General features: G+C 36.6%; 1 protein-coding gene across 4 annotated transcripts in view; it reads left to right on the plus strand.

Moving 5' to 3' along the window:
- KCNQ5 (potassium voltage-gated channel subfamily Q member 5) overlaps nt 1–12,770 on the plus strand; it is an 866,735-nt gene that overhangs the window by 735,314 nt on the left and 118,651 nt on the right. For 2 of the 4 annotated variants that reach the window (XM_073675560.1, XM_073675559.1), the window contains exon 10: nt 6,552–6,608. The exons of the other annotated variants lie outside the window; for them this stretch is intronic. In XM_073675560.1, the coding sequence (XP_073531661.1) occupies nt 6,552–6,608 (57 nt within the window). The remainder of the gene's footprint in view (nt 1–6,551; nt 6,609–12,770) is intronic. 4 annotated transcript variants of the gene reach the window in all.

Here is a 12,770-nt window from a genome sequence, read left to right on the forward strand (position 1 = left end):
CCAGACGTGGCGATACCAAATATGTGTACTTTTATTGTTTTGTTTGTTTTTTTTTCTTAATAATATTTATTGATGGGTACATTATATTTTTATTTTTGGTGGATTATTTATTTATTTTTTTACAATTTTTTTTTTCACTTTCTGACATTTTTTTTACTTTTTTACTTTGTCCCACTATGGGACTTTCACTTTTTTTATTCTGATCGCCTGCATAGCGCAGGAATGGAGCACCATCCCTGTGCTATGCAGGCTGTCAGCGCTGCACAGGGAGAAGATAGTTTGGTCATGCACTGCGCATGACCAAAATATCTTACTGCTGCCTGGTGACCCGGATGTTGTCATGACGACATCGGGTCATCATGGCAACATCCGGGAAGCCGCGGCAGACAGCGCTGGAGGCCGGAAGAGGAGGTGAGTATTGCGATCACCTCCCCTAGCCATCGCAATGCTGCGATCGACTTCTTTTTGGGGTCTGCTTTCCAACGATTTATGTAAAGTGATGTGGCATGACAGGAATACAATTCCATGTCCATTCATTGTCTATTTAAATGCTGGAAATAGCGTAGTGCCATAGACAATGATAATTATAGCTTGTCAAGTTGGATATAACCCTTTAATAGCTAAAGTACTAGACTTAATCAAGGGCTGGAGGAGGTTACTAATATTTTCATCCTAGTACAGACAGAGCACAGACAGGTGACTCATGCTGAGGGCAGTTGCCTAACAGCATTACACAGAATAGTGAAGGAGGGTTGACATTTACATTCCATGAGACACACAAGAAAGTTTTCTTTATATATTTAATTGCAAAATGAGACAAATTGAATTAAAGAAAATAAGATTAAGAAAGAAATAGGTTAGATATTTGCATTTTGTATGTTTAGAGTTTAAAATAATCAAGAAAATTGAAAAAACTCAGACCCCCAGTGATCACATGCATAGAATTCTTTGTTGCCCATTCCTCTTTAACAGCAATAAGGAGTTGACAGTATTGCCAACTCTACCAGTTGAATAGAGCACTGGTTGTGCATGCGCACTGCTGTACCACTCAAAGCCTATAGCACTGATAAAGATAGCCATTTACAGCTGTGTTGATGCAGTTTTTAATTAATTTTTTTCTTGATCAAGTTATATAGTTGATATTAAATAGAGACAAATCTTCCAGTTATATGTTTCCTTCTCTTAAATAAAAAAACATGTCTGAATGTGTAGTTCAAAACAGTTATGAGTTGGAAACTGGTACTGAACTCAGCACCAGTATTCAGCACCAGTATCCAACCCATAACTGCTTTGGACTACACATTTAGACATTGGTTTTTTGAGAAGCATTGACTAGGTAGGCAGGTCAGCGTTCGAAACGCGTCACCTTTTTTTCCCCATCCTTCTGCTATGCACATCATGGAATGGAGTTTTAAATTATCCAATAAAGTTGAATGCTTTATCCAGAATATTCTTTTTTCATAATTGTCTCCATGTCTGATCCAATCATACTGAACTTAACTATTTACAGCGAACTAGCTTTTCTACTATTTTGTTTATTTTCAAAATATGTAGTCTATGTGGGTTCTTCATAACAATGCAATGTTATAGTACATTCCCTTTCCCACAGACAGGGACAAAGATTCACTTTTGACATCCATCTTGCATTGCCGAGCTTGACTTTTTGAAAATTCTAGTATGCATCACAACAATTCCTCCTTTTTTTTCTTCCAGTTTTTCTTCTTTTACTGGTATAAAATAAGTTAGAATTTGCATGAAAGCACACACTTTTTTTTAGGTTTCAAGTCTTGTTTCTTTGGTTCTGGATCATAAAGTCACTGGATCCCTACTAGTAAAAGTCAGTTGTCTTGTTTTCCAAAATTGTTTTCATTTTTGAAGATATGTACACCTATAATATCCTTCTCCTATTGTTTTTACACACAGATCATCTTGAAAAACTATTTTTTTACATGTTCCCAGGTCAATATCTTTATTTATTTTGTTAGAATATTGTTGTGTGTCCCTTGTTGTTTTCAGATGTTTTCTTTTATATCTGCTGCATTTTTTCATCTTGTATTCATCTTTGATGACAATTTATCTGGTGTTCTATCCATTAGGTCTACATTCTGATATTTCAAAAGTCAGTTGATAATTTATCATTTTAACTTCATTTAGGGCTTGAGCCTGACAAGTTCATGATATTTTTCATTGTTTACAACAGGTCATATCTTTTTTTATAGCAATTACGTTTTTGTCATCTATAAGTATTTAGTGCATCTGATTCAAGGGGGGGGTTGTTTTCTGAAAATTATTGAAGTCAGTTGGGTATTTTCTCCAGCCTTGTTTCTACGTCCAAGACATTTTGTCTGACTGTGATCACTTTTCTTTCTTACTGCACTATCCATTTATCAGCATCACATCTTGTTAGCAGGACTAATCAATTTCAATCTAGGCTTCTAATATTGTAACTGTGTGTTAAGATGACTTTATTTATTATGTTTTGTACATTATATGAATGTTAGAAGACATTAGGAATGTATATAGATGTTTGAAAATGTCCCACTATGGTACATTTCCATTATACCTTCTTCTTGGTAAGGTGGAATTTCATGAATATATTAACAGAGATCAATTACTAAACAAATAAAAAAAAAGCATAAGGCAGCTATCAATGTGTCAGAAAATGCATGTATATCAATTGAACAATGTGTTCACTCCTCAATCTAAGAATGCTATCATTTGGTGCATCCATACAGTCTGCATCATGGAAATCTAAGAAGATAAGAGATAGGTTAAAGAAAAAGAAAAAAAGGAAAGAGCAATGACTGAATAAAAAATATGTCTTAACAATTTAGAAAAGTAAGAAAAACAAAAATATCGAATGAAAATATTAGGTGACTAGTGTAAAATGTGTTATTTCATCATCATACGTTGTGTCATTATCTTTCTAGATGATTTTTGTCATGGACTAGTTGGCCTCTAAGTTCTAATGATGTCTGGTGTCTGTAGTTATTGTTTGTTAACTCATTTAATGTTTCCTTGATCATTAGCAAATATCACTGAATAAACACACCAGAAGATATTTATAGTTGTTCTCCTGTCTGGAGGCTTGTTATGTCTTTTAATTTGACTGCATATGATCAGAATAATGAAAAAAGTTACTAAAAATCATAGTCTGCATATAATAATTGACATTTTATTCTTACTCCCACCTCCTCTCCTCATCCAACTCTTAGTTAACTTTTTAGCACCTGAACTACCCTATTTTATTGTGTGATTATGGTCGTCCTTTGTATTTTTCCGTGTCTTCCTGCTTTCGCAATAAGTGAACTGAGCAAGTACAGAAACAGTATCTTACTTAAAAAGAATCACCACAGTTTTTTAAGCCCGCGTTTATTGCATTTAACATACTGTAAATATGACATGTTTTGGGGAAAATGCCCAAAAACAAAATCAAGAACATAGAAGAAAATGTATTACTTTTTTTTTTTTCTTTTCTTCCTTTTTTTATTTTGTTTAACGAAAAAATTCCAAAAAACATTCCACTATCACAAAAATATTTTTTTTTACCTTCTCAACCATCCCAGAGGAGCAAAGGGAAATTAATTTTTAACTAAGGTGAAAAAAAAAGTGTAAACAGTAGAATATTTTCAGGCATCATGAGATTGATGGAGACGATAGATTAACAAATATTTCCTGTTGTTTTCTTTATTACTTCAAACCCTTACACAATTCCGACTAAATAAAAGTACATGATTTTTGCATGCTTCCTCTGTGAATAGAGATGGATGCGTAAGTTTAAGTGGTAATAACTCATATTTCAGGACATTTAACTAAATTTACTGAAGTGGCCACAGGAAGCTGCACAATAGCCTGCCTCTTCATGGTACACAGGCTTGTTTTTTAGGTTCCCCTGAGTTTGTGAAGAATTGACAAACTGCACAAGAAAGGTGAAATATGAAAACCAAACCAAAAATGAAATATTGGAAGCTGTTTTCTGTCTACGAGCTCTGAAAACAACTGTGGGGAAAAAGTTGAGTAACTAAAGTTGGCTTTTATTCCATTAAACCAATAAATGTAGCAGTATTTATAAGACATTAGTTCTTTTTCCTGAAGATCTTAAAGACTATCTATAAATGGCAAATGAAGACTTTTTATTATTGTGTAAGATACACCTTTACAAATAAGAGAGGTCTGCCATTGGTTTTCATTTTCTTCCTTTTGGCTTATAACTTTCATATAATACACTACAGTGAGAAGCTGCTCGATAATATTCTGTCACCACCAGCTCCAGATTTGAGTTTAGATTAGCTTCAGGAGAGTTTGGAGGGAAGCTGCAGAAAGAACCATCCAAGACATAGTTTGAAGGAACGATGACCGAGTTGGGTCTACCAGCTGCACTGTTGTGTACGATGCAAGTCCTAAAATCCAAATTTTTTTTTAGTAAAAATTAATTGCAAATCTACTTTCAATTGTAACAATTAGAGATGATCAATTTGATTCACAAGACACTGGTGCATTGGCAGCTTCAGTATTCTGTGGCAACGGACAGAAATCCTGAGAACCACCTCTTACCTGCTGACATCTCCAGCGCCTCTTTTAATTAAAAAGCCTGGCGCAACATCATTCTTGTGACGTGACGCATATGACATTCTGCCAGGCCTATAAACAATAAAGAGGCTCCGAGGAGGCCAGCATGTAGGAGTTGGTCTGCAGGCTTCCCGTACGGTAACCACGGAATACCGACGTGGACACTGGACCGGAGTCCTACAAATCGATTTGCTCATCTCTAGTAATAGTAAAATGAAAACATTTAAAACCTGTTCATAGGATTGCAACTTTTAAAGCCTGTTTGAAAGGTTATCAATTTATTTGAGCAATAATATATAAATGGAATGACTACTTTTTCACTAAACATGGTGTAAGATTCTAAGTTTGTTGAATAAGCAGCATCATGCATTTTTTAATAATATACCATGTATTAGAAAAATGGTTATTCCAGCCAATGCAACAGTGAGAATAAATATACATAAAATATGTTAAGAATTCCTTATCATAAGACATTACAATTTTCTTATCTAGTGTAACAGTATGGTCTATGTAACTCATAATAGGAGGTTCAGTACGGCTCACCATAGTAAAACACAAATGCAACATTTTCCAAAATACAATTTTACTAAACTATTTTACAGGTCTAAATACTTTTGCAGCTGTCTTGGTATATTAGTCGTTTCCTACAAGGCTATATGCACTACAGGAGAGTTTTCTTTTGTGTTTTCCCTACTGAAAACTGGAGTCAGATCAGAAAATTGAGACTACATTTAAAGCTTTCTATTTCTATTACACTTATCCACTTAGATCCCTGATGTCATAAAGAAAATGCATGCTGCGATCACACCAGATCTGTATTGTGTGAATGCCATTTAAAATTAAATGTGCACTTTCTTAGTTCTAATCTATGAATGACATAAGGACATTTTACAACAGTGCTTCTCAAACTGTGAGTCTGGTCTCACTAGTGAGGCCCCAGCTAGTTGTTGGTGAAGAATTGCTGGGAAGGCAGTTTTAGCCTAAAAACGAACAAGTGCTGCACATGATTGCTGTAGTTTAACAAGATAATTACAAGTCATCTACATTATAATGTACAAAAAAAGAAAATTGAGATATATTTTTTAATTTTAATATGTACTTCCACTACAGATCGTAAGGCCTAGGCATTACCTTGATCTGTATGATGAGTCATCAGTAAAGGCCCAGGCATAACCTTGGTCTGTCTGGTAGGCCAAGGCATTTTTTTGATCTGTCTGATGAGGCACTAGTAGAGGCCCAGGCATAATCTTGGTCTGTCTGGTAGGCCAAGGCATTTTCTTGGTCTGTCTGATGAGGCACCAGTAGAGGCCCAGGCATAATCTTGGTCTGTCTGGTAGACCCATGCATTATCTTGATCTGTCTGATAAGTCACCAGTAGATGCCCAGGCATAACCTTGGTCTGTCTGTTGGGCTCAAGCATTACATTGATCTGTCTAATGATGCACCAGTAGAAAAAGTTTGAGAAGCCCTGTTTTAGCAGATAGCATTGGTTGGGTTCTGAATACAGCCATTATAAGGAGGTGTTTTGTCCGTTTGGCCTCCATCAGCCTTGGTTGGGCCATAGACAGTAATGGATTGATTTATCTTTCCCTAATGAAGCCATGATAGGCTGATGGGAACAAATTTAGTGGTTGGTGGAGGTCTCAGCTCCTAGACACCCACTAATACTATCCTCTACTATGTCTATCTGTACACAGATACATGTACAGCTCTACCCACTTTTTGATCATATATTTAATCATGTAGCTTTACTGGCTCAATAGCTGATGCTAAAAAATTGTCAAAAAAATTACACAACTTGATGACAAACCATATTCTCCTAATTTATCTGCTGTTTCTGATGGTTTTATCTGTGAATACTAGTGTCTTTGGTTGTCTGTTTATCCTTAATAATCTGTAATAATCGTACGTAATGAGGCCTAACACATGTCCTGAGCGTGCCATGCTTAGTAATCTGATCCTCTATTTCCCCTCACTCCTAGTAAGCTTTGTAGTAATAAGCAGAAGCTCTTCAGGATGTACAGCTCTCGGAACCCTAGGTATTCCGCATCCTGTCTGCTCATATGATATCTGAGAATGCCAGCTGAGAGAAGGTGCATGATGGGTGACTTCCTCTTCCCGTGCTTCGTAATCTAATCTGTTTTTGCCTAATCCTTGCTGTGACTTTATTTTTTTTTGTGGTACTATCAAACTGCTTGCAAGATTCACTGCTGCTTGTTGCCTGTAATGACGTATTGTACGCCGCCAGCAGGTTGTTGTCGCCACTTACCATTAAAAATAGAATTTGATATTAGACTGAATAACCGAACATTCAGGTTTGTCTAAACTGAATCGCCCTCGTATTCCTCATAATGACCCCTTCTTATTAGTAGCTAAAACTGAACAGATGGGATAATTAAACTGACTGGTGTCGGAAAGATAAAAAACAGGATAGGCCTGTTACAATATGCTAAACAGCAGTCTGCGCTGTGCTGGGTATGTGCAATAGTCGATTTTGTGTGTATATGGAATTGTGCATTTATTCAGCCAAAAAGATGATATTCTGTCAATTCATTACTTCATATTAATTTATACTTGATACATTTATTTCAAGAATTCTCCTATTCAACGTAGACAATGTGTGACTCATTCAGCTGTTACAATCTGATCAAAACAGTATTTTTGGAGCTATTCTGCATTGTTTCCTTCTTTGTCCTGTTGACGTATTTTATTGCCTTTTACTACATTTACAATTTGCTTGTCTTTGCTGTTTTTCTGCTTTCTATTCCTTCCACAGATAACTTTATGGTAAGATTTAAAAAATGCTTAAAGAGCTGCTAAACCTGCAGCTGCAAGTATGCAAAAGTAAGATTATGGGAGCAATTAAAAATATCGATCACCGCACAACAACAAACTGTCCCATATACAGTGCATATATGTTATACAACCTTAAATGGGAAGTCTTTGTGGCCCCATAAACTTCATGTCTGCTTGCAGTAAAGGTTGGATACTACAGCTGCCCAACATTTCTGCAATCATGTTCTAAAGGTTTCCTTTATTAGCCTTATAACTGCCTTATTCTTAAGATGACATAAAAAAACAAATAAAAGACAAGTATGAGCTAAAGTTTTCACATAGAATTATCACCATGTAATGTTGTAATATTAAAGGGGTTAACTGGTCTTAGGCTACAAGTCTGCAGTCACTCTGTCACCTTATGTGACTGCAGACTCGTGAATCCTCACATCACGTGCACTGTTCACTGTGAGGATTCTCCGGTGCTGGCACTGGCAGCGGGTGGTCATGTGAGTGCAACTATTTGATTTGCATACTTCCAGACACATTCTGACTAGTTGTGCCCATCTAGTTGGCATGTGACCGCATGAATGCAAATCACATAGTTTAGGTCACATGCCCGCCGGCGGCACAGCAGAATCCTCATAGCGCCCAGTGCGTGCACTGTAAGGATTCACAAGTTTGCATGCAGATGCATAGAGTGACTGCAAACTTGTTGCCTAAGGCTGGATAACCCCTTTAAGCTAAGCTAGTCAGACTGATAGATAATATTTAAGCATATTAATCATGCAGATCCTTAAAACTTTCTATATAACAAAGAACTTTTTTCACATTTTTCTAATGCACAAGTTTCCATTTATTTAAGAGTAACTAATGATTTTATCCAACATAGTAAGTTATGAAACTTTGCAAATCACTATATTAGGCAATTGTCTTCATTCTTGTAATAAAACATTGCATGCAAGTGGTTTCCAAATCCCTGCTTTTTTTCCAGTATATTTGCCTGCTTTTAGGCGCATTGATATCTGAACTTACTGCTTTGGAGTACAGATGATGGCAGTCAAAGTGTCAGCTCTGTACCTGCGTTTCATTTCTGGAGATAAGTTGTTGGGCGGGTGAGTTGCTGGAAGGGTCACTGAAAAGTGTTGTGCTAGTAAGTACAATCCTCAGTGGAGGACTCGTACTGACCCTTTCATTACCATCGTTTATACTACAAGTGAGTACATTCAGCTAATAAAGCAGCTGAAGGAAAACAGACAAGGGAAAAGCAGTGGTTTGGAAGTCAATTACATGAAAGTATTTTAGAGGAATGAAAACAAACCTAATGAAGTGAATTGCAAAGTTTCATAATTTTCTAAGCTGGAAAAAATATTACAAAAATCAAACATTTAAAAAGAAATTTGCTCACGGAACATTTGGTATTTTGAAATTAAAAGTATTTACACTACCTGCAAAAAATTACCTACTTTTCTGCAATGCTGTGTAGGCAAGAATTTTACTTAATTACCATGGCAAATAAGCCTCCTTACCTTGACGTGCCAGAGCTGCTGTGTCACTCTCCATAAGGAGAAACGTTACCCCTTAGACCTCAGTCCAGAGCCTCTCACCTAGCCAAATCAGTTCTCATACTTTGCACTGACGAGGGCCAATAGCCCGAAACACCGTGTCTTCAAATTGAGATTCTGATTTGGCTTTTGTCTAAGTCATATTGCGCGACTCGTTAAAGGGTTGATTTTGAATTGTAGGATTGCTACTTCCAATAGGTGGCGCTATAGAGTACAAGTCCTCTTTTTCTCTGAAGAGGCAATTTGCATACTTAATTACCACAAATTTATCTTCCTCCATTTGAATAGCTCATAAATGGGTTGCCCGACCTTAGACTACAATTCTGCAATTACTCTATGTGACTACAGACTTGTGAATCCTCACAGCACATGCACTGACGCTATGGGAATTCTCTAGTGTCGCACCAGGGGCGGGCGGTCTTGTGACCGCAAGTATGTAATATACACACTTCCAGCCACATTCCGACTAGACATGTCTAGCCTCGCTCAATACACTTGCATTGAGCGAGGCTGCGCACGTCTAGTTGGCACGTGACCGCATATATGCAAATTACATACATGCGGTCACACACACACACACTGCTCCGGAGAATTCTCACAACGCAATGTGTGGGTTCACAAGTCTGCAGTCACATAGAATAACTGCAGACGTGTAGCCTAAGGCCGGAGAACCTTTTTAATAACAGCAGGAATCATGACTTACTGTAATAGTAAATATATCAGGAGGGTGACTGAAAAGTGTTGTGAAAAATGTTGCATGTGTTTTCTTAATCGGATATCAGTTATTAGCTTGGAAATAAAATCATTTTAAATAAAAGTTTTACATTTTCTTTTTAACTTATTAACATAAAATTACATTTGGTACCGGTGCAGTGTAAATTAATTCACAGAATTAGATCTTGTATATTTGTATGTTATTTTTTTGTTAATAATTGCAGCATGCAGAATATATTTTCATGTAATACTTTGCATGTGGAATATTTATTAAGTGCATGTGTAATGCATGTAGTTTGTATAAATTATTCTTTTAACCAGAAATGTTTATATATTGGAGGAATTCTTTAATATGAATGTAAAAGCTGTAAAATTTAACTTAAAGTGATGCGCTGGATAGAAGCTAAAAATTCAGCATGGGTCTGGAGTGGAGGTGGCCAACCCAACCCTAAAATCTGAACTACAAGGTGCTCACAGATCAGAAGATACACGGATGACCATTCTACTGCCTCAATCATGGGCAGCAGTTGTCATGACCCCTTCGGGGACTTGTATAGAGAATAACGCACTGCGTCTCCATGTGCAGGGATAACTCTAACATGTTTCCTATACAACTTCTATGACCATAGCTGTCCAGATCCTGATCATGTTAGTAGAAGACAATTCCGACTGGTGGGAACCATGTAGGTGAGACTATAAGGGACGAGTGGTCATTTCGTCTCTGGCAAAAGCTGAAAAGCAAAGCTGATAGTTACTTGTATTTAATATTATATAATTTAATAATGGATAATTAAAATTTGAGCTTGATAAGTTAAGAAAGTGATTGATTGACTTATGGATCTGTTGTGTATTGTTAGCTCTTCTCTTTCCAATATGGATGATTAACTTACTGCAATATTCTACCTTACTGACACACAAACAGTAAAGAAATCTCCAAGGCACCAGTGCGGCCGCAGCATCCTCTTATGCTTTCACACTCTGCCTGAATAAGCTTTAGATTTTATTGGATTTCTAACGCCTTGGAAATATGTTTGCTTTGATTGACCTAAAGAAATTCATAGTCTTGTTAAAGTCTGTTATGTATACAATCAGCATTTCCAATATCCATCATCTTTGGGACTGTTCTGATTTCTCCATAAAACAAATAAAATTGTAAATACTGAAGCCCATCGATGGAAGAAACTTAATAAATCTCGGCTTTATATTATAAGTTATTAGTTTATACTATATTTTCATCTGTCACAAAAGCCTCTTATTTACAGCTTTGTAGCTTTTTACTAAATTGTTGAAATAGAGGAATTGTTTACGTGTATTTCACTATACTGTAATCCTCTGACTCTTTCATTAGTTTAAAGGGTATTGCCTTTTCGGCCATTCGTTGGTGAAGTGGTAGTATCAGCCAAAGTGTGTCAGAAACAATGCATCTAAGCGAGTCCCAAACATCTTTTGCAGTTGCACAGAGACAGGTATTCCCATCTAAGCCATTCACACCCCTTAGGGCACACATGCCAAATCTGGCCCCCATGGTGATTATATTTGGCTTGCGACACCAGAACCACCACCCCTATGTGGGGCCATTATTCTGTATGTATAAACCAAAGGGAGTGCCTTACTGGGATATTCATCTTTCATCTACCAGTAATGGATGTTAGTTTCTTCTAACTCAACTGGCGAAAAAAAATTCACAAAAACACCTGGGACTTGTAGCAAGACCACAATGGCAATACACTGAAGTTTGTGACTATGAATTTAATGAAATCTCATTTAGAAATATTACATATATGCATAGTTTGGCAATATACTGCAGGAGAAATCTGCAAAGTAAGCAAGCTGTGTGAAGTTAACTATGGAATAAACATAATGACCATATTTCATGCAAATTACTTTAACGATAATGGCATGGGATAATGATCAGCCACAGATAGCTTAAAATCCCATAAGATAATTAGATGGCTATATTCATTCTTCACTAGTTTGAAAATCATTGAGTCGTCACTTGTCTGAAACTTTTGCCAGATATAAGAAAGCTATATTTTACTAAAGTGCTGGCTGATGTAATAAAAAACACTTAATAGGTGTCACATTTATTTACCAAAATCCAATACACTGTAAAATTTCCATCTCAGTCCCAAAATTGTTTTTTTTTACAAACAGCACAAAGAAGGTATAAAAACATTATCTGGCTCTTATATAAAAGGACATAATGCCTAGAGCAAATGCTTCTCTAAAGAATACAGAACCATAAGAGACAGTGATGGTGTCAGTAATAATAATAATAATAATCTTTTTATTTATATAGCGCTAACATATTCCGCAGCGCTTTACAATTCAGACAATTTACAGACATTATCAGCGCTGTCCCCATTGGGGCTCACAATCTACATTCCCTATCACTATGTCTTTGGAGTGTGGGAGGAAACCGGAGAATCCGGAGGAAACCCAGGCAAACATGGGGAGAACATACAAACTCCTTGCAGATGTTGTCCTTTGTGGGATTTGAACCCAGGATGGACCAAAGAAAGTCCATGCAGCTATATCATGAGAAGGATGCAATATGGTGATACTTTTATTTATTTATTTATTTATTTATTTATTTATTTAATTTTAATGACAGTATGCCTTAGGCTCAGTACTGTATAGAGAAGTTTCTCATCTAAAAAAGTCAGTTTAAAATGTCACTGGCTTATCCAATATTAATTGTTGCTAGAGATCATCCACAGAATGTGTAAAGTATCTTGTTTTGTTTTTTTCTAAATAATTTTGTTTTCAGGAGTATTTTTAATGGGGTTGTCAACTACTAAGACAACCCCTTCTTGACTTGAATGTTTGACCCTCCAAAAATTAAAAAGCCTATACTCACCTCCCGTATAAGTAATCAAGAGGAAGTGAGAGGCCAGCCGCAGCTCTCACTGCCTTTTAATTATGTCTGTAGGCAGGGACAGTGAAACTAGCACTGATTCAACACAGGGCTAATGTGTCATAACAACCTCACGTGAACCCCGAGAATGCAAGTGCCAACACCGCTGGAACGGCATTGGAGGTGAGTATAAGCTTTTTTATTTTCACGGGGCACAACAGTCAGATGGAGAAGGGGTTGTCATAGTAGTTTACTACCCCTTTAACATGGGGCTCATTTATTTCAGAATA

Source organism: Phyllobates terribilis, unplaced genomic scaffold (genome assembly GCF_046119375.1).
Source record: "Phyllobates terribilis strain yellow unplaced genomic scaffold, ASM4611937v1 Scaffold_3__8_contigs__length_932513732, whole genome shotgun sequence".
Taxonomy (NCBI): domain Eukaryota; kingdom Metazoa; phylum Chordata; class Amphibia; order Anura; family Dendrobatidae; genus Phyllobates; species Phyllobates terribilis.